Source organism: Pelodiscus sinensis, chromosome 6 (assembly GCF_049634645.1).
Source record: "Pelodiscus sinensis isolate JC-2024 chromosome 6, ASM4963464v1, whole genome shotgun sequence".
Classification (NCBI taxonomy): domain Eukaryota; kingdom Metazoa; phylum Chordata; order Testudines; family Trionychidae; genus Pelodiscus; species Pelodiscus sinensis.
Genome location: NC_134716.1, coordinates 15,331,769 through 15,353,793, shown reverse-complemented (window position 1 = coordinate 15,353,793; position 22,025 = coordinate 15,331,769). Strand labels below are relative to the sequence as shown.

The 22,025-nt window shown below is 43.7% G+C and overlaps 1 protein-coding gene across 2 annotated transcripts in view; it reads left to right on the top strand.

The window, feature by feature from the left end:
* Nucleotides 1-22,025, top strand: part of TEK (TEK receptor tyrosine kinase) — an 85,339-nt gene that overhangs the window by 29,041 nt on the left and 34,273 nt on the right. For both annotated transcript variants that reach the window (XM_014575592.3, XM_006127248.4), the window contains exons 2-9: nucleotides 5,081-5,392; nucleotides 11,768-11,878; nucleotides 12,824-12,976; nucleotides 14,700-14,831; nucleotides 15,942-16,082; nucleotides 17,479-17,607; nucleotides 19,383-19,537; nucleotides 21,202-21,340. In XM_014575592.3, the coding sequence (XP_014431078.2) occupies nucleotides 5,081-5,392; nucleotides 11,768-11,878; nucleotides 12,824-12,976; nucleotides 14,700-14,831; nucleotides 15,942-16,082; nucleotides 17,479-17,607; nucleotides 19,383-19,537; nucleotides 21,202-21,340 (1,272 nt within the window). The remainder of the gene's footprint in view (nucleotides 1-5,080; nucleotides 5,393-11,767; nucleotides 11,879-12,823; nucleotides 12,977-14,699; nucleotides 14,832-15,941; nucleotides 16,083-17,478; nucleotides 17,608-19,382; nucleotides 19,538-21,201; nucleotides 21,341-22,025) is intronic.

The window sequence follows — 22,025 nt, the reverse complement described above, 5'->3', positions numbered from 1 at the left end:
CTTACAATGGCCGTCCTGGGTCAGACCAAAGGTCCATCTAGCCCAGTAGCCTGTCTGCCGACAGCGGCCAACCCTAGGGACCCTGGAGGGGATGGACCGAAGACAGTGACCAAGCCATTTGTCTCGTGCCATCCCTCTCCAACCTTCCACAAACTTTGGGCAGGGACACCACTCCTACCCCCTGGCTAAGACTACTCCATGGACCCAACCTCCATGACTTGATCTCACTTCCCTTTCAACTCTGTTCTAGTTGTAGCCTTCACAGCCTCCTGCAGCAAGGAGTTCCGCAGGTTAACTATTTGCTTTGTCAAGAAGAACAACTTTCTCTTACTAGTTTGAAGCCTGCTACCCATTCCTTTCCCTTGGTGTCCTCTAGTCCTTCTTTATGGGAACTCAGGAAGAACTTTTCTGAATGCACCCTCTCCACCCAACCCCTGCTTTTAGAGACCTCTATCCTGTCCCCCCTCCGTCTCCTCTTTTATAAGCTGAACAGTCCCAGTCTCTGTAGCCTTTCTTCATCTGGGACCTGTTCCCAACCCCTGATCATGTTAGTTGCCCTCCCCTCTCCTAGCCTCTCTGGGTATGTCTACACTACCCTCCTAGTTCGAACTAGGAGGGTAATGTATGCATACCGCACTTGCTAATGAAGCCCGGGATTTGAATTTCCCGGGCTTCATTAGCATAAGCGGGGAGCCGCCATTTTTAAATCCCCGCTGCTTCGAACCCCGTGTAGCGCGGCTACACGGGGCTCGAACTAGGTAGTTCGGACTAGGGTGCCTATTCCGAACTACCGGTACACCTCGTTTCACGAGGAGTACCGGTAGTTCGGAATAGGACCCTAGTCCGAACTACCTAGTTCGAGCCCCGTGTAGCCGCGCTACACGGGGTTCGAAGCAGCGGGGATTTAAAAATGGCGGCTCCCCGCTTATGCTAATGAAGCCCGGGAAATTCAAATCCCGGGCTTCATTAGCAAGTGCGGTATGCATACATTACCCCGCTAGTTCGAACTAGCGGGGTAGTGTAGACATACCCTCTCTTCCCCTCTCCCACCTCCTTTTCCCAGTCTCCCCCAGTTTTGTTCAATAAAGACAGAGTCAATGTTGGAAGAAACGTTATCTTTATTTTGTACATCAATAAGAAGGGGGGCTAGGGAAGGGTAAGTGGAAGGAGGTGAGGGAGGAATGGGGTACAAGCCCCCGATGGGGAGGACTGGGCTGGCTCTGCAGGCTTCTGGGGGTGGAAGCTCTCCTGCAGCCCCCCGATTGCCCCCTCTCCCCAGATCGCAGCCTGCGGCAAGTGCAGCCGGGCTGATGGCTGAGTGCTGTGATGTGCCCAGTGTGGGTACTCCAGGCACTCCAAGCCAGGACTGCTTTGCAAGCGGGGCACCCCTGAGAACTGTCTGTCCGGGGTGGGGGTCGGGACCCTTTAAGCGCAGCCCTCGGCTAGCCTGAGACAGCATCTCCACGCTCTAAGTCCTCCTCTGATGCCCTGCCGGCACTGCTTCCAGCCAGCCTTAAGCCCTGTTCAGGGTCCACTCAATGTGGACTTGCTAGTTCGAATTAGCAAAACGCTAATTCGAACTAGTTTTTAGTTCTAGACGCGTTAGTTCGAATTAGCTTAGTTCGAATTAACTAATTCGAACTAAGTTAGTTCGAATTAACGTTGTAGTGTAGACGTACCCATACTTATGGCATGAGGTACCTCCTCCCTTGGACTAGAGCACAAAATATACACACCCATATTCAGAATATATAGTAAACACTGTTCCCCTTTGACTTTTTTATCTAAAGCTACACTCATTGCTGCAAATATGAAAGCTATCTGTAAATGGAACGGCACTAAATACTGACTGCAGAGAAGCTTCTGCTATACACAAAATACAGCTGAATCTAAAGCTGGGGGGAAAAAGTGATGCTTAACAGAAATCATTGTTTACATTTTAGCTGAAATATGACAGCATTCCTCTTTTCATTATTCTTATTTCTCATTCCAAAAGCACTAAACATAAGGGCTACGTCTAGACTGGCATGATTTTCCGCAAATGCTTTTAACGGAAAAGTTCTCCATTAAAAGCATTTGCGGAAAAGAGCATCTAGATTGGCACGGACGCTTTTCCGCAAAAGCACTTTTTGCAGAAAAGTGTCCGTGCCAATCTAGAGGCGCTTTTGCGCAAAAAAGCCCCGATCGCCATTTTAGCCATCGGGGCTTTTTTTGCGCAAAACAGTACTGTGCTGTTTACACTGGTTCTCTTGTGCAAATGATTTGTGCAAGAGGGCTTTTGCCCGAACGGGAGCAGCATAGTATTTCCGCAAAGCAGCACTGATTTCTTACATGAGATCGTCAGTGTTCTTGCGGAAATTCAAGTGTAGACAGCTGGCAAGGTTTTCTGCAAAAGCAGCTGCTTTTGCAGAAAAACTTGCCAGTCTAGACACAGCCAAGGGGGTCCCTACCTCACTTCTTCAACAACTAAGATTTAAAGTTGTTTCCAAAAGAAAACATTATAATTATGCTTATTTATTGGCAAACACATAGGATTAGGAATTAGAACATCTGATTTCTATTTTTCTTTCTGTCATAGACTTCTTATATCCTCTGGAATGTCATTAAACCTTCTTTTGCCTGTTTTCCAGTCTGTAAAATGATGATGATAAAAAATACTTACATCTTGGCTGTGTTGTGAAACTTAACTGGTAAATGGTTGAAAAGCACTTTCTGATCTGTGGGAGACATTCAGAAGTCCAAAGTATTTGTTAGTCTCTAAAGGTGCTGCAAGACTATTTGTTGTTTTTTAAGTTTTTCCAGTTACAGACTAACTCGACACCCCTCTGAAAGTATTTGTTGTTGCTCTTATGGTTATTCATTCCTATGGCTATGTGGTATGCCCAGATTATTTCAAAATGTAAGGAATATGTAGTTGCTGCTCATGCCCCCATCTCACGTAAGCTGGTAAGTATATTCTGAAACTGATTTACTCTCTTAAATTGAGTTCTTAAACTGTTGAAAACACTGATCACTTCAGGTACTTTTTTTGGAAGGAGCCCCTTTAACTTTGTTGTTTGATGTGGTTGTTCTCATTGGGGTGTTTGTGTTTCAAATCATAGTCACACAAGACTGTAGATCAGGGAGGGAAGGGGACAATGCGAGAGGGTTTACTTGTTTGGTTTGAAAGTCATTTTATGACAATAGAGCATAAACCAGGTTATTCATAATTAACAATGTTAGGATAAAAAAAGAGGGACTTTCTTTTATGCAAACTGGGGATCTGGATTTTTTTATTGCCCTGCACTTTGTATAGCCAATTGCATCTCGGCAAAGTGAGAATAATGTTTTCCATCCATTTTGCACAGGGACACAAGATACAAAGCAGTGGAAAAGGTGGTTCAGAAGTTTCAAATATGGGACTATAATTGGTTCATAGAAGCAAATATTCAAATACTGGCCTCTATTTTTCCTGGTACAAATTCTTCCCATAAAAATGAAGTCCCAGGTAAGGCCAAGCTGCAGATTTGGCCCATAATGTCCCTCAGGCCCAGATGAGGTTCTGATCCAGTGTTTAACTCATTATTATAACTTACCAGAAGCCTTTTCACTTTGTTTGTTGTTACACTTTGTTTCTCGTTCCATTTGAAATCCTATATCCATGATAACTCCCGGTTTTCAATCATTCAAAACTTTAGGGGAAGGCTAGAGGAAGTTCCTTTCAGGCTAATGTTTGGTCCAAACGGTTTCAACCCGAGGGGCCATGATTTCTTCACATTTCAAAAAAAATTAGGTTTTTTTAATTATTATTGCATTTAGAACATGTCACAGTGCTGTGGATCTAGTGTTGTGGCTCTAAATTATCTGAAGTATTCACAGAAATGTCTCTAACTTTTTCTCTCGTCTTTTCACTACCACCTGGGAATGGACAGCCAGTGGTGAAGTGCATTTGGATGGAAGACAGGCTATCCCATTGAATGGATATCACACAATCCTAACACATAGAATGGATTCCCAAGAGAAGGCTTTTAGATATGAGAGGAATGTAATTATTGTAGAAGACAGGGAGCCATTTGCCCTGCATAGCAGCATCTTTATTGAACTTGCAAGCTTATGAATGGTAAAATAGATGCTATTATTCTTATACACTGGCTGCTTAGAACAGTACAGTAATTCCTCATTTAACACTATAGATATGTTTCAAAAAATGATTGTGTTAAGTGAAAACGTGTTATGCGGAGTCAATTTTCCCATTGAAAATAATGGAAAATGTAGGGGTTGTGTTTCGAGCGGTGGTGTCTGTTGGGACCAGGACATAAGGTTGGGGGGGGGGGGGGAAGGGGACTGGGTTACAGCAGGGAGGGGAGGTGTTTGGCTCTGGTGAAGGGAAGGGGAGAAGAGGAGAGGGGGATTGGGAGTATGCCTCTGTGATGGGTCTGCCAGGACCCACACTGAGTCCGGCGCGGGGGGGTCTCCGGGGAACAGCGCAGCGAGCGGTGAACCCTCTGCCGCTTTGCAGGGAGGCGGGGGAAGCCCCACGCAGCCACCGGCAACAGGCTAGCTGGGGAAATAGTGTTATTCCAGAGATGGTCGGGTAATTCAAATAATGTTCCCAAAAAAAAATCGTGCTATCATGAAAACGTGTTAAGCGGGCACGTGTTAAATGAGGAATTACTGTACATGGCCACTGATGCATGCATCCAGTTCTACCTGAAGTGATGACAGAACAGTCTTCATATGCCCCTATTTCTTCACACTGGTCTTAAAGGAGGTAGCACAGGTTTGAATGTATTGTCTTTTGCATCCCCCCTCACCATGAAGAGATCTGGGGAAGGGGTCTGTGTGCCCAGAGAGGTAGCTCACGTTCCATTCTACACAAACAGGGGAAAGCCACATGTGGTCCTCTCTTTCCATGTGTTTGTTCCCAAAGTATGTAGAACAGAACATTTGACATACAGCCAATTTCTTTTAATTCAGTGTTCAGTAAGAGGGAAGCACTGAGTGTGAGGCATTACTTCAAAAGTCCCTATGTGATGAATCAGAACTAAAAGAAATGCTCCGATTCCACAGAACAATCCCTTCACCTGTTGTTTGTTTCTAGGCAAAGTGGAGGCAGCACTGGACCTGATGCTGATCAATTCACTCCCTCTAGTGGGCAACTCAGAGACATCGCTTATCTGCATTGCAGCTAGATGGAGTTCCCCCGAGACTGTCACAATAGGGCGAGACTACGAGGCCTTGCTGAGCCAACACCAGAATCCTTTAGAAGTTTCTGAAGATGAGACAAGAGGAACAGCCAAAAGAGTGGTGTGGAAAAGGGAGCAAGCTAGTGAAACTATCGGAGCTTACTACTGTGAAGGGAAAGCCAAAGACGAGGTGACGAGGATACGTACAATGAAGATGTCGTTAGGAGGTACCGTATGCGGGTCAGACCAGAGGTGTGCAAGCCCCTCTGCTTGCGGTGTGGCTGCTACTCTTAAATAATAGGAGCAGGTATAGTAGTGGATAGCAGACAGGCCTGGATTCATTAAGAACATATTTGGCCCAATCCAAACCAGTCTCTTCAAAGGCTCAGAATCACTTCGTCGATTAGTATTTTTCTCTTATTTTTTCATGTTCTGCCCATTATGGTAATACCCAGCAGCACAAAAGGAAGCAGTAAAATATGTCAAGAAAGAGAAGTGTGGTCTCATTGAACCCACAAAACAATTACTAAAGTAACTCTTACATTGGCTCTTTCATCTTCAAAGCACTTTAAAAACATGCATCTTACTTCAAGTAATATCTGCAATCTGAGAAAAAACAGGGGCTTGTCTACACAGCAAACTGCTTTAACATGATGCACTCGAAGGGCATGTCTACACACCAGGGCTATGTCAATTGTGTAGCTGAAGTTGAAATAGCTTAATTTGGTTTATGGAACAATCTACACAGCAGGAAATCAAAGGAAGATCTTTTGGAATAATGTCAGTTATTCCAAAATAATGCTGCTGTAGACCCTGCTGGAGCACTTTGAAAGACAACAGGAATTACGTATTTTTTAGAGTGCACCAGCAAGGTTTAAACTGAGCAGAGCACAACAGAGCACTTTATAAATCACTTTCCTCAGGTGCACTTTGCTATGCTGTGTAGACAAGCCAAGAGACTCCACGCAGACCACCAAGGATTTCACTAATGCCATTGTCTTTTACATGGAAGTGCTCTGATACCAAGGTGGAAGGCAACAGAATAAAATCCAGAGAGAGTTTGAGCGAGAGAGAGAGAGAGAGGTGTATTTAAGAGCTGGGAGCTACTGCTATGTTCAGTTTCCTAGACCATTCCTATTCCTACTAGAAATCTCATATGTATTGATCTCATGTGATTTCCAGGCTGAGTTCCAAAGCAAAGAGCTTAGCATATGCTCCAGAGAAATGTAGGAACTTTAAGATAATTTTCTGCACTTAATTAAAAATTCAAACCTTTCCACGTTCACCCATCACTAATATTTAGCATAGTATGTTATGATACCAATATTTCAAACATCAGCCCTCAGCCTGCACAGCTGCTATTCTGCACAAACACTGTCAAGATGATGAAACTTATAGAGGGAACATATAACAACACTTTCACTTGTCCTCTCTCTCGAGTGAGCAGGGGCTGAAGTTTCTGTGTTGTAAAGTGATGGTGGAGTAGGCAGGCGAGATAGGAGTAGATTTCGCATTTTGCTCTCAAGGTGATAAGTGATTATTCTGGTGTCTTGTGGGAGTGCACTCCTGATTCTCAGGCCTGTCACCCAGAAAGGTCTCACTCTTGAGGCTGTCAGTTCTATTGTTGTGACCATTGGACGACTTCATGGTCAGGCAGGCGAGGCAGACCACCAGGTAACAACCAGTGAAAGGCTTTGAAGATGGGGCCAAAATCTGGAACTTGGCCTTGTATCTACAGAGCTAGTGTAGATAGCAAGTCTTGACTGCTGGAGTTTCTCAGAAGATGAAATGACGGATTCTGAACCCATTGTAGCTCTTTACAGTTAATGGCTACATGCCTAGGTAGGGACAGAGACTTGCAGTAATCAAGACTTGAGAGCCCAACACACGGATCACCTTCAGTAAATCTGTTCTATCCAGAAGGGAAATAATCTACATTGATTTGGAAGGGGCATTTTGGGGACCTTGAGTATTTCTGCTTATCAGATGATCTTTGCCATAAACTTTGGATGGAATGCTTTGAGTTGTGTTTCTCATCAACCTATTCTGTGCATTGTCCAGTACAGCGTTTCTCACAACAGCATTTTTGGTGGTCTCAGAGAGCACTTTTCAGTTTTCACAGCAGATTTACTCAGCCCCAGCAAGCCTGGAGACAAATGTAGCCCTGGATTGGGGAGATGGGTGCAGAGGCAATAGAGCACTTGGGAAAGCAGCAGGAGCTGGAGGTGATGGGGCAGCGAGCTCAGGGTCAAACCCATGGTTGCATCGCCTGGGAAAAGAACCCAAAGTCCCACACTCTGGAGACAGGACCTGGGACAGAGCCTGCAGCCCCATGACTGCAGCCTGCCACTCATCATCCCAGGGCTGAAACCCAACCCCACAACCCTTAGGAAGGTGGAGAACTCACTGACTGCCTGCTCCTCCAGCTTATGTGTCTCCAGAGGGAGGAGGGACCCAGCCACTGCAGGTGGCCCCTAAGAAGTAGCTGCGGTTTCTCCCACCTCCCAAAATCATTGCCCAGGAGGCTGTGGCCACAAGAAAAGCCACTTGTGGCTGCTGGATGGATGAGAAAGAGGCATGGTAGAAATTCTCAAAGCTCTTAAAGGCTATAGTGAGAGAAAAGGGAGGTTAGGGAAGGTCTGTGATTGGCAAAGCCACTGTAGCAGACAAATAGGCTTTGTTCCTCTCCACGGTTATTGTCTGAATAATTTTAAAGGCTTCTAAATACATATAGTTTCTTGGCATCAAATGAGTTGAAAGGTGCATTGTGTGCCCAATGGAAGTCAATGGGAGCTGTTGAATGGTTGGCAATTTTGGAAATCTAGCAATTGCTTTGGGCTCCTCTCCATCATATCACTTGAGCATGTGCTTAACTTTAAGTATATGAATAATCCTTTTGCCTTTAATGGGATTACTCACATGCTTAAGTACATGCTTATATGCTTTTTGGGGACTTCTGTGCCTCAATATGGACTTAAGTGCCTAAGGGTATGTCTACACTACCCCGCTAGTTCGAACTAGCGGGGTAATGTATGCATACCGCACTTGCTAATGAAGCCCGGGATTTGAATTTCCCGGGCTTCATTAGCATAAGCGGGGAGCCGCCATTTTTAAATCCCCGCTGCTTCGAACCCCGTGTAGCGCGGCTACACGGGGCTCGAACTAGGTAGTTCGGACTAGGGTCCTATTCCGAACTACCGGTACTCCTCGTGAAACGAGGTGTACCGGTAGTTCGGAATAGGCACCCTAGTCCGAACTACCTAGTTCGAGCCCCGTGTAGCCGCGCTACACGGGGTTCGAAGCAGCGGGGATTTAAAAATGGCGGCTCCCCGCTTATGCTAATGAAGCCCGGGAAATTCAAATCCCGGGCTTCATTAGCAAGTGCGGTATGCATACATTACCCTCCTAGTTCGAACTAGGAGGGTAGTGTAGACATACCCTAATTTAAGCTCTTCTTTTTCTAAAAATCTTGACTTTTATAATGTGGAAAAGTACAGGAAGAATATTTTTCTACATGAGTCTACATATAAAATTCTCAAAGTAGAGGGCCATTTTGCAGGTAGCCTTGGTGCTTGGACAGATTTGCATGGCCAATAGTTTGTATAGTATAGAAACTATTCCTAGTGACTGAGGGGGAGAACATTGTAGCACAGTAGAATCACTCTGCAGAAATGGGACAGCTTTGGATTTATAGATGTATAAAGCAAAGAGAGCTTTGGCATTTCTGCAACTAAGTTCATTGTTTCTCTTTAAGGAGTGGGCTCATATTGTAAAATAATTCATGAAATGTAGATCACAGGCTAAAAATACATTGGAACTGAGCCCACCAATGAATGTGGTTCCTTTCCATTACAACAATGCTGAAAAGGTCCCATGGATAAACTAAACAACTCACACAAAGAAAATTGAAAGGAAAAATAAAAGCTGAATTGTAAAGTGAATTTCTCATGAAAAACAACAATTAATACTAGCTATCTACATTTCAAACAAAAAGCCACTGAGCTAAACAACCCTCTACTTGGAGTTAGGGTGCAATTCCCAGTTAGGATAGAGATACTTGAGCTAGCCCTGTGAGGGATAGCCATGTTAGTCAGTATCTGCAAAAACAACAAGGAGTCCTGTGGCACTTAAGAGACTAACAGATTTATTAGGATATAAGCTTTTGTGGATAAAATCCACTTCATCAGATGAATTGGAGTGGAAGTTATAGAAGCAGAGGTGTATATATAAGGAAGAAGTTGATTGTATTAATGAAGCTAATCAAGTCGGGGGAAGTGGGTTATTCACAGCATTTGGTGATATGAAAATCCCAAGAGGGGAAATTGCCTTTGCATTGCATTAACCAGCTGAGTTCCTTATTCAGTCCTGAGTTGATAGTGTTGAATTTGCAAATGAATTCCAGTTCAGGTGTCTGCCTTTGTAATTGGGTTTTGAAATTCTTTTGTAATAGGATGGCTACTTTCAAACCCATTATTGGATGTCCAGGGAGGTTAAAATGTTCCCCTACAGGTTTGTGTGTTATCTTTCCTGGTATCTGATTTGCATCCATTTATCCTTGGCATAGAGACGGTCCAGTGTGGCCAATATACATGGCAGAGGGGCATGGCTGCTGCATGATGGCATATAATACATTAGTGGATGGGCGGGTGGATGAGCCCCTGATTTTATGGCTTGTATGGTTAGGTCCTGTGATGGTGTCACTTGGGGTATGTCTACACTACCCCGCTAGTGCGAACTAGCGGGGTAATGTATGCATACCGAACGTGCAAATGAAGCCCGAGATTTGAATTTCCTGGGCTTTATTTGCATAAGCCGGCCGGCGCCATTTTTAAATGCCGGCTTGTTCGAACCCCGTGCCGCGCGGCTACACGCGGCATGGGGTTCGAACAAGCCGGCATTTAAAAATGGCGCCGGCCGGCTTATGCAAATAAAGCCCGGGAAATTCAAATCCCGGGCTTCATTTGCACGTTCGGTATGCATACATTACCCCGCTAGTTCGCACTAGCGGGGTAGTGTAGACATACCCTTGTATAGATATATGGACAGAGTTGGCAACAGGGTTTGTTGCATGGATAGGTTCCTGGGCATGTATTTCCGTTGTGTGGCTGCTGGTGAGTATTTGCTTCAGGCTGGGGGGCTCTCTGCAGGTGAGGACTGACCTGTCTTCTCCCAAGGTGTCCAAGAAGGGCAATTCACATTTTTTGTTTGTATGTTTCAGGGCGATCAAAATGCTTAATTTCAACAACACATTGCATTTTGATTGTTGCTTTTTAAAATATTATAGTACAGTAGATAATATAATGCAGAAACAGGATGGGGAAATTAATGTATTTTATTGGACCAACTTCTGTTGGGGAGAGAGACAAGGAGTAAGACTTTGAGTTAGTTTCCCAGACCTGAAGCAGAGATCTGTGTAAGCATGAAAGCTTGTCTTCCTCACCAACAGAAATTGGTCCAATACAAGATGTAATCTCACCTACATTGTCTCTCTAATATCCTCAGACCAACATAGCCATAGTGACACTACATATAATATAATATAGCATGTAAACTATTTTTATACAAGTCATTTCAAAATGGAAAAACAAAATTTCTCATTCTGAAAATGTCAAAATGGAATGGCTTAACATTGTCAGGATTTTTGGTAGGTTTTCTCCTAAACACACTTTTGACAAAATCAGTACAAAAAGCATTTTGACTTTGATGGAACTTCATTTTCTGATGGAAAATGGCTCCATCTAAGTTTTTCTAGCAAAATCAACTGAGTAGCTGATGGAGAGAGAAGATTGGGGGTGGGGGGAGGAAGGAGGTTTGTTATTGTTCTTTGGTTTTTGTTTCTGACCTAGCATTATAAATTACTTCCACTCCCACATAAAATTAAATTTAATTCCTTGGATAAACAAATTTCAGTTACAGGCCTATATTTTTTCCCACAATCTTTGGTACAAACCAAAACGTGCAAATCATTTCTTGAATGTTTTCACAAAAGACGGGGGCAAGGAGATCTGAGCATACACAAATGGAAAAGTTTCTGAACAATTTACCCCATGATTCATACTTGTCTGTAGCTCACACATCCTTAATCTTATATAAACATCCCCATAAAGGGGACCACAGTAGAATGGGACCCAGAGCATAAGAGTTTATATCATATTTGTTGCATTTCACCCTGCATAGAATCTTTCTTTGCCCGTGAAAGATTTTTTCCTAGTAAATTACATTTTCCAGTACTTTACTCAATCTAGTAAAAAATGTTCCCAGGGCTAAAAAGACTTGGGAAATTATTCTACAACTGGCTGACTTTCTTGGGTAGGAATTGTTTCCAGTTATCCAGCCAGTATGAACATTTTTATTAATTTCCTTTTCTTGCTTCTAATTACACCCCCTTTTTGTTCAACTACCTAGATGACCACACACTCCAACAATGCCACTGGCTGAAACACAGAGCCAATGGGAAAGGAAATCAATGTGCTCTTGTGGAAAACCTAAACATATAAAGTCACCAGCAATAATTCCTCTGTAGATCATTCACCAACTTTCAGCATAGGGGATTCACATTCGTTTATATTCATTGATCCCATGTTTTGATCATTCTATTTTAGCTTCCTTCCTGCCTGTGGCTTTAACTGTTACAGTGAACAAAGGAGAACAAGTGAACATATCCTTCATCAAAAAGATTGCAAAAGAGGAAGATGCAATAATCAACAAAAATGGTAACAACTTTATTTCCCCCTCCCCATCACTGTGGTAGCAGCACCTGTGTCATGGTATTAAAATAATTACTGGTGGTGTTTGTAGTGCAATTGAAGGAAGCATCATGTGTTGTGCATTTAGTGCTCAGAAGAGGAGCCAGATTGCCAACCCTAGAAACAGAGTTGCTGAATGTATTAGTTTCCCCTCCATGATCTCTTGGCTCTCCAGTTCACCATTTGTTGTGCCTTTGCTTTGTTTCTAATCTTACGGCTCCCCCCTTGTATCCCTCAATATCCCCTGGGCTATGCTACTCCAGGTTCTTCCGCCCCACTTCCTCTTTTTCCACTGACTTGCTGCCTTCCAAGATCTCTTCCCCATTCTGCTCCCAACTCTCCCCTGAGCACTCCAGAAGCTGGGCACCCGACTGAGATTTCTCTCTGCCACATAACTGAGGTTCCCATTGCTACACAGCTTACCTCCTGCCTGAGCTTAAGGAATGGAGAAACCGATAGGATTCCACAAGGGAGTAAAGGTCTGTGCTTGTGATTCACTTTACATGATAAGGGCCTAATTAAAGACCAACACCTATATACATGGATAAAAAATGTGAAATCATTGAGCAGAGCCCATCTGAAAAGGGAAATGTTTATTCATAAAGGGGAATGTTTACAATTATACATATGCATGTGCCACTGATGTAATAATGAGCAACTTTCCCTGCACCTACATTCTTCAGACATTAACTACTATATTGTGTTGTTCAACTGTTATGCAGCGGTGGCTAGAGGAGAGGCAAAGAAGAGGTCTAATGCCCCAAACAATGTCAGTGTCTTGACCAACAATATTGTTTTGCGTGGTAGTCAGCTTGGTTAATTTGAGACGCCTTCACTGATCTGATCTGAAGTCCTGCAAATGGGTGAATGGGTTTCCTGATCTACTATGATGTTTGTATGCTCTTCTTTCAGGGTCTTTCTTTCATTCTGTGCCCAGGCATGAAGTGCCAAATGTGCTAGAAGTGACCTACTCTCAAGCCCAGCTACAGGATGCAGGGGTCTACTCTGCCAGATACATAGGAGGAAACCACTTCACCTCCGCTTATACCAGGCTGATAGTAAGACGTAAGTGTCCCTCATTTATGTGTTGACCCTTCTTTGTTTATTTTTTGAAGCGGCATTACAATAAAAGGAAGATCCAACTTTTGTAAAAGCAAAATAGGGGCCAAATTCTCTGTTGGTGCAAACTGAAGCCATTTGATTCCAAGCAGGGGTTTTGGCCCTAACTGCCTAGTGTGTGTATGCTAGTAGTGCTTTTGAAAAGGTGGGAGCTCAACTTTCAAAACTGCTGTCTTGGCAGCCCAGCATGATTCTGACCCAGAGTTTGGTCTTTGGGGTTTTACCATAGGATTTCCTAGTAGATGCCAGCTGGTGAAAATTCTGTGTAGATGTCTAGAGAGCCTGGAGAAGCTTTTGACATCCAAATGCCATGCTGACACATTCAATGCAACCTTAAACCTGAACATTCCAGGCCACGTCTGTATTTCTCTAGTCACGTTTTTCTGTTGTTGGAGCTGCCTCTAGAATTTTCCATCATCACCTTTGTAATCATGGTTTTGCATCAGAGGAATCTGTGAAGATCATAGGAAGCTGAGAGAGGGTCACATACTGAACACTGCTAAGCCCTGTGACCTCCCCACAGTTCTTCCAGCATCTTTCAGGAACAGGCCTAGCCTTCACACTCTCTTTATGCTTGTAATGGAAGTTAAGGCTTTGTCTTTGAAGAGAGTAACAAAATCCTTGTTGGTTTCCAGGATTCAGGATCACGCCCTTAGTAGCTTATTGACTTAGGAAATGGTAAAGGATAATTGACAAGAGTTTGTATTAGCACTTCTACTGATTGTTTTTAAACTATTTATAAAGATAACAGTGGGCCTCACTGATCCCTGGCGTAACTTCAGCATAGGCAGTGGGATACACCAGGAGTTAATAAGCCCTAATATGATTTCATCTCAATTAAAGAAGAATACTGTGATAGCAAATTTCTCATATTGCCAGCCATAGGCACAAAACCAGAAATTCTAAGCACAGACCTTCTAGCATATTATAAACACCCCATCTTTCTGATCCGATGGAGCTCTGAGCTCCTGAGTATTTGTAGTCAAAATTCTTGGCATTTGTCACAAGGGCAGAAATGTTAAACATAACGTTCTTACTGCATACCTGTCCGTGCAGCTCGCCCTGCATTCAATCCTCCTGCACTTCCAAATAGAAATTCTACTTTGCTTCCTTTCTTAAAAGTGCTCTGTTACAACTGAGGATTGTACTACAGGATGCTGATAAACACCTGAGAGTATTTCTGTAATAAACAAAGTGTCAATATATTGTATCTGCAAATACAGACTCACACATTTGCCCCTCTCTTAGGGTACGTCTACACTGCATCCCTAGTTCGAACGAGGGATGCAAATGGAGACAATCGAAGTAGTTAATGAAGCGGGGATTTAAATATCCCGCGCTCCATTAACATGATCTCGCCAGCGCGCTAGTTCGAATCACAGCTGATTCGAACCAGGAAGTGCACGCCGGGACGCGTTAGTTCGGACTAAAGCCCTTAGTCCGAACTAATGTTACTCCTCATTTTTCGAACTAGGGATGCAGTGTAGACGTACCCAGACTTACTATACTGTGTATAGATTTAAAGTCCTTTAGGGTCTCTGTGGATCCAAAGTGCAGTACTCCATAAAAAGCCATTGCTACCATTTTGATCAGACACATAGCCATGGTCTGTGTAGTTTGTCTGTGTGTGAGAAAGGAAACAATTTACTATTATACTTTTGCATAAAAGGCTGTGACGCTCAGAAGTGGGGCCCGAACTGCAGCTCCATCTGCCCTGTGTGCATGAACAATGGCATCTGTCATGAAGATACTGGAGAATGCCTTTGCCCTCCAGGTTTTATGGGGAAAACATGTGAGAAAGGTAAGTTCATACTCTCTCTTTAGCTGCATCATTAATTTCTACACTGTAGTGTTGGCAAATGAACCCCAGTTCCTACCACTCCAGCTTTAAGCTCCTGCTTGTCACAGGAGAGGAGGGCCCATGGTTGCCTTTGAGTCAGCGTGCCTGCCACAGCCTATTCTGACTTGTGGAATGCATGTCAGAATGTATAGGCCTTTCCACTGTGACTGTTGTGCGATGCTGCAGACCTCAGAACTAAACTACAGTAAGACCTGACATCCGAGCTGTGCTACTATAGAACAGGTACATTCAGTCCTGTAATCTCAGGAAAGTAAAATCCCATTGAGGCCCTGATCCTGCAAACACTTACACATGCACCTAACTTTAAGCAGGTACCAAGTCTTACTGAGGCCAATGGCATTACTCATCTGCTTGAAATTATACATACTTTCAAGAAGATGAGGGGGTTGTGTGTGTATGTGTATACATGTATTCAACAAGTCAATGCAGTATTGAATGGAGAACAGTCTCTTCCAATACTTTTCTACCAGGGATCCAATACATTAGGTTCATTTTGTTTTATTCTGAATCATAATGGCAGATTTGAATTTTTTTCTTAACCCTTTGCTGCAAATCACCTCAGAGAAAGAAAACCTGAGGTGAAATCCTGGCCCTGATTCTAGTAAAACTACCAATGGCTTCAGTAAGCCTAAGATTTCACACTAGATCTAAGATTTCAGCCATAGTCAAGCTCTGATGAATGTTCTAAGTCAGATCCTCAACTAGTATCCGACTTAGTTCTAAGTCAGCACCATCAAATTCCAAGGGATTATGGTGATTTGCGCGAGGTGAAGATCTGACCCTGAATATCCGAACTATTGGATGTTGTTCTTGTAGATGATGAAAATCCAAGGATGCTTTCATTGCTTAAATTTATCTTCGCTGCAGCAGAGGCTTAGGACATGCCTGTAATCTTGCCTGATGATGGATGTTAATGGACCCAATATTTGGGGCTAAAATATTTGTTTCAATTTTTTCTATTTCTTTCATGTTGCCTAAAGCTGTATCAGTAGAAGAACTAGCACTTTCATGGACTTGACATTGATGGGCCATTTTTTCCCCATTCTATAGCTTGTGGAGACAATACATTTGGCAGAACTTGTAAAGAGAGATGCACAGAGAACTCAGGCTGCAAATATTACATGTTCTGTCTACCAGATCCCTACGGCTGCTCTTGCGCTTCAGGATGGAAGGGCCTGGAATGTGATGAAGGTACAGCTATAGACATGATACCTTGAAAGAATTTGCTGCTGCTCAGTATTAATACCCAGTCCATATACCATCAATTTCCCAATCTATGAAATGGAGCTAATAATCGGATTTACCCCTGAGGAGCATACAGGGGCAGATGAGAGTTTTGCGGGGCCCAGGGCAGCACAATTTCCTGGTCCCCACTGACTGGCATCTCCTCTCTCACCAGCACACCGCGCATGCGCTCCTCCACTGTGCGGCGCAGCGCCGGGGAATTTAAAGTGCGGTATCCCACTGGGCCAGTCCACCTCTGAGCGCGGGGCCCGGGGCAGCCGCCCCACTCACCCTGCCCTATATCTGCCGCTGGGAGCAAATGAGGTGTGCACCTGAAAGATATAAATGCAAATTTTACCAGTATCTTATAAGCTAGCTGATTTTCTAACTGAAATTTAAGAAATTCTGCGACCTTGGGGCAAAGGTGCTAGAACTAGGGGCGCTGGGGTTGCTGCCACACTCTCTGGCTTGAATGCTGGCCCCACACCCTTTATATACAGTGAGTCAGTGGCTCTCAACATACACACAGCCCTCTAAAAACTGTACCAGCACCCCTGCCTGGAGGGCCCTGTCATACTTCTAGGGATCAAAGTGGGTTATGTCAATAGCATTTCCTGTCAGGTACCTTCAGCTTCCATTTACTATTAGGCTGTACTCTCTTTGGGATAGAGACCAAGTCTTCCTATATGTCCGTACAGTATCTAGCACAATGGTGCCATAGCCCTGGGTTCTATCACAACTCAAATAATAATAATAATAAAGGTTTCACTGGGAGCTGAAGGTGCTTGCAACTTCACAGGAGAACAAGTACAGAAAAGAGCTTTGGTCAGTTTCATGATCCTTAAGACCAGGGGTGGGCAAATACTGGTCCGGGGGCTGGATCCAATCTGTTAGCCCCTGGTAAGGTGCCACTGCTATATTTACCTGCTCCTTCATAGGTGCAGGCGATTGCAGTTCCCATTGGCTGCAGATTGCCATTCCCAGCCAAGGAGAGCTATGGAAAGGGTATCCCGATCCACACTACTTCCTGCAGCTCCCATTTTCTGAGAACAGCAATCTGTAGCTAACGGAAGCTGCTATCACCAGTACCTGCAGAGGTGCAGGTAAACATAGTGGCAGTGGCCCACCAGGGGCTAACCCAGGTGAACCATTAACCCAGGTGAACCATTGACACGCCTGCTTAAGACCCTGTATTGATACTTCAAACACAAAAGTCTTTGGAAACTCAGTCCAGGTGGATGGAATTAACTGAACGTTAGAGTCCAATGTCTGAAGTAATGGAAGAAGATTTGTAACTTGCAAAGCAAGCTGCTTTTATTCATTCTATGTTACTAACACTTACCCTGACCACGTGTGCTTGCAGAGTGCCAATCTGGTTTTTACGGGCCGGACTGCAAACTCAAGTGTAATTGCAACCATCGGGGAACATGTGACAGATTTAAGGGCTGCCTCTGTCGGTTAGGCTGGCACGGTCTACAATGTGAAAAAGAAGGTAAAGCAAGGTAACACTGTAGTCAATGGCTTCTTCCAGTGTGAGTGAAACAAATCTTCATGCTGGCATCACATTTCCACCATGGTTGATACCCCATGGCAGCCGCTCTGTTTCACTCTGGAGGACACAGGACCTGTTTCCAAACCTTTGCTTAATGCAATGGCTGCCAGTTTCTGGTAGGCACACAATGTCTGGTGTCTCAGGCTTATGAGCGATAGTCTAGGATACCTCTCCGTATATTAGACCTAAACTATGCAACCCTTCCTGACATAGGCTTTGACTCTGGCATTAACGTCAGTGGACTACCTGTGTGGATGTTTACTGACAGGAGTAAGGGTTGCACATCTAGCCCTTACTGGTGACACGGATAGTCATGGGGCACTACCACTTCTTCTGTCCCATTCAATGGGGCATGTTCTTGCACTAAGCGACTCTTAATGTTCTCTAAGCCCCAGTTTATCATGAGACAGAGAGTTCAGGCTTAGACAGCAGTACTGGCTGACATAGTAGTGTCAGGGAGTTAAGCTCTGTGCTGATTCACTCTATGCAGTCCCATGGAATTCAGTGGAATTGTCCAGGGCATAAATCAGCCTGGAATTGACTTTTGCCTGGTAAACTGATAGTTGCCCCAAAAGAATGGGACCTATGTTTTAGTCTAGGGTGCCCAGATGATCCAATATTAATGACTTTATCTGATATACACAACTGTCTCCCCTTACCCCTGAAAAAGTGTCCTGATTTTTCACACTTTGTATCTATCTGGTCAAGTGGTCACACTATTTTAGTCCCACTGAAATTTTGTATTGTCAGGAGATAGGAAAAGGCGAGGAACTGGACCATATTATTTTATTTCCTGACTCTCAATGTCTTTGACACTCACTAAGGGTACGTCTACACTTGCTCCCTAGTTCGAACTAGGAATGCAAATGTAGGCGACCGAAATTGCTAATGAAGCAGGGATTTAAATATCCCATGCTTCATTAGCATGATCTTGCCGGCGTGTTAGTCCGCTCAACAGCTGTTTCGAATGTGAAAGTGCGCGCCGGGATGCGTTAGTTTGAACCAAACCCCTTGGTTTGAACTAATGTTACTCCTCAAAAAATGTCACTCCAAAAAATGAGGAGTAACGTTAGTTCGAACCAAGGGGTTTGGTTCCAACTAACGCTTCCCGGCGCGCACTTTCACTTTCGAAACAGCTGTTGAGTGGACTAACGCACCGGTGAGATCATGCTAATGAAGCGCAGGATATTTAAATCCCTGCTTCATTAGCAATTTCAGTCGCCTACATTTGCATCCCTAGTTCGAACTAGGGAGCAAGTGTAGACGTACCCTAAGTGTGGAAGGGTTGAGATTGTGATCAGACTGTAGCGCTTCTATCCTACACAGAATTCACAGCTGTCTTGTAATGGCCCTGGGCCAAGATAAGCTGCAGGGGTGTTTCACATTAACTCTGAGAATGTAATGTCTGATTTTGCAAAAACTATATAGTTGGTGGTTGATATACTTTGAAAAAAGATACTGGGTCTGAATCTTTACTGACTTAATTTTACACTGGTGTAACACCCCAGACTTTGGTGGAATTATTTGTGATTTACTCCTGTACAAGTGTGAGGAGAATTGGACCCACTGTACCTAAGGTCTACAATTTGTTCAATGATATGCACGGAATTTGAATCGTAGCTGCTTTTTTAACTTCTTAGCCTGCTCTGTTTTATCTCTGGGGGAGAAGACCTGTCAAAAGATGTCATGTTTTGTCTGTTGGGTTCTTTACACAGGTTCAGCTGACGTATCACCTCAGATAATGCACTTGCCAGGTGATGTGGAGCTCAATTCTGGCACAGAGTTTAAGCCTGTTTGTGTGGCCACTGGGAAGCCAGCTCCTGTTATTGAAGAATTTAAACTGTTGAAACATGATGGAACTGTCTTCACGGTAAGTTCCTTGATTATTTTTTACTTTTGTTGTTATTGATGTATTTAGTTGCCAGTTATTGCACACTGATGACATTTTAACCCAGTACACTTCCTTGCTGGTATGAAAATGCCACAAGATCTTCAGGGACAAATTTTCAGCCAGCTTCTATGAATATTCCTAGACTCATAGACGTGCCAGTTCAGGGAACTATCCCTATTCTACTGAAACACTCACAACATGGACATCTGTCTAGGGATAGATTTAAGCATGTGCTTCAATACTTTCCTGAGCCAGATCCAGAACTCACTAGTTAATGGTGAAAAAGTGTGTGAGCATTTGTTCAAATTCCCATTGGCTGCTCAGGTTAGCCATGTTTGTGCCTCTTTTTATTCATTGTTCATGACAATTTGCATGAACAGGCTACTCTTTGCACTACTGTTTGGGGGAAAATCTGTCCTACTTACAAATTCCCCTGTTTTGTGAACAGTATTATTTGTGAAAAAGAGTGTTTGCTATTTGTTATTCCCTGTCATTCTTCCTTTGTTTTTTCTATATTTAAATAGTTTAAGAAAGGCAATAGGAAAATACCATGTGACTTGGATGATCAGCCAAACACAGTGAATAATAAACAGCAAATGGCTGAAAATAACTGTTCATGAACAACATACAGGCTCAAAATTAACCAACCAAATTGTTCAGCAAAGATTGCTGAATAGTTAATGCTCTTGCAAAACTCAAAACAGAAAAAGGGATTAATTCTTTGGGGCTATGTCTACACTGGCATGTTTTTCCGGAAATGTTTTAACGGAAATGCTTTCTGTTAAAAGCATTTTCGGAAAAGCACGTCTAGATTGGTAGAACATGGCCAATCTAGGCGCGCTTTTCCGCAAAAAAGCCCTGATCACCATTTTCGCGATCGGGGCTTTTTTGCGGAAAACACTACTGTGCTGTCTACACTGGCCCTTTTGCGCAAAAGTTTTTCGGAAAAAGACTTTTGCCCGAATGGGAGCAGCATAGTATTTCTGCAAAAGCACTGACGATCTTACATGAGATCATCAGTGCTTTTGCAGAAATTCAAGCGGCCAGTGTAGACAGCTGGCAAGTTTTCCGCAAAAGCAGATGACTTTGCGGAAAAACTTGCCAGTCTAGACACAGCCTGGGTGTTTTACTTGCAGTTGCTAATTCAACCAATTGTAACAGCAAAAGTCGGTAAAAAACACTGATGTGCAACGGCTGTTAAATTTCTTTCAGATTTAGCTTCATTTTCCAGATGGGCAAAGAGGGTTCAGTACATACAGAGCAGGAAAACAATGGAAGTTTTATCACTGAGGCAGATAAATGCAGGATGGTCTCTGAAGTACTTTAGGATTTTTGGGAGGACAGGTATTATAAATGGAAGCTATATTCATTACTGTTCCACATTAAAAGCTACATCGAAAGTTAAGGTTGCAGAATGAGACACAAAATAACATAGCTACTGGGGGATCAAAATCAGAATTTACCAGGGTCCTTTAGTCTGCACTAGAAAACTCTTGACTTGAGGTGCAAGAGGGATACACTAAAGGCCTTGATTGAGATCAATGGGAGACATTGGATGAGACTCTAATTTAGGAAGAGTGACATGGAGGAGGTTTTTCCTTGGCCAGGTTTCCTTTGACCCTTCTTATGATTTGTCGTTTCAGCCTGTCTCATTTGTTAGCAATCGCTCCGAGGCAAAGTTTTATATCAGTAGGATCCAGCCCCCTGACACGGGGCCATGGGTGTGTAGTGTTCAGACTGTAGCAGGGATGGCAGAGAGGCTGTTCCATGTGACAGTTAAAGGTAAGGTTTCTGAACCGTGTGCTGTTAGACATCCTTGCAGCCCTCTTGTAACCAGCACAGGTTTACCCACCTTCATTGTCCTTATCCATAGCACCATTGAGGAATAATCTGTGTGGTAGAGGTTTCTGTTCAGGGATCTGATAAGACATCGAGTTGACTCATGAGCCCCTTCCCTTGTGTCATCTTTACTGTTTTAATTTGTGCTTCAGCTCCATGTAAAGCGCCTGAACCAAAGCCTATATGTATAAATTCAGTGGAAGGCCTTTTGTTGACTTGACAGAGCTGTGAATCAGGCCTGAAGCTTGCTATCTGGCTGATATGGAACAGGGTGGAAAATGTTCTTTAGCACCTAGGCAAGTATATTCAAACATAGAGGTGTACATTAGGCACCACCTTCCATATTCACTCATCTTCATAAAATCAGCCCACTTGTCATGCACCTAACCACCTAGAAAGACCATGGACTTCAGAGATACAGGTGCTCAGAGTGATGCTTTGGGGTTCAGCCAAAAACACTAAGAGGTTGTGTAACTGCCTGTGCTGCAACTTTGGATGCCTTCGATACTCTGACCCCAGCAGTCAGCATACAAGCATGTGGGTCACACCCCAGCTGCCACCATCCAGTTACGTTTTGCAGAGTGATCCCAATACCCTCTTAGTCCTGAATTTCCCCAAAACTCTGCCA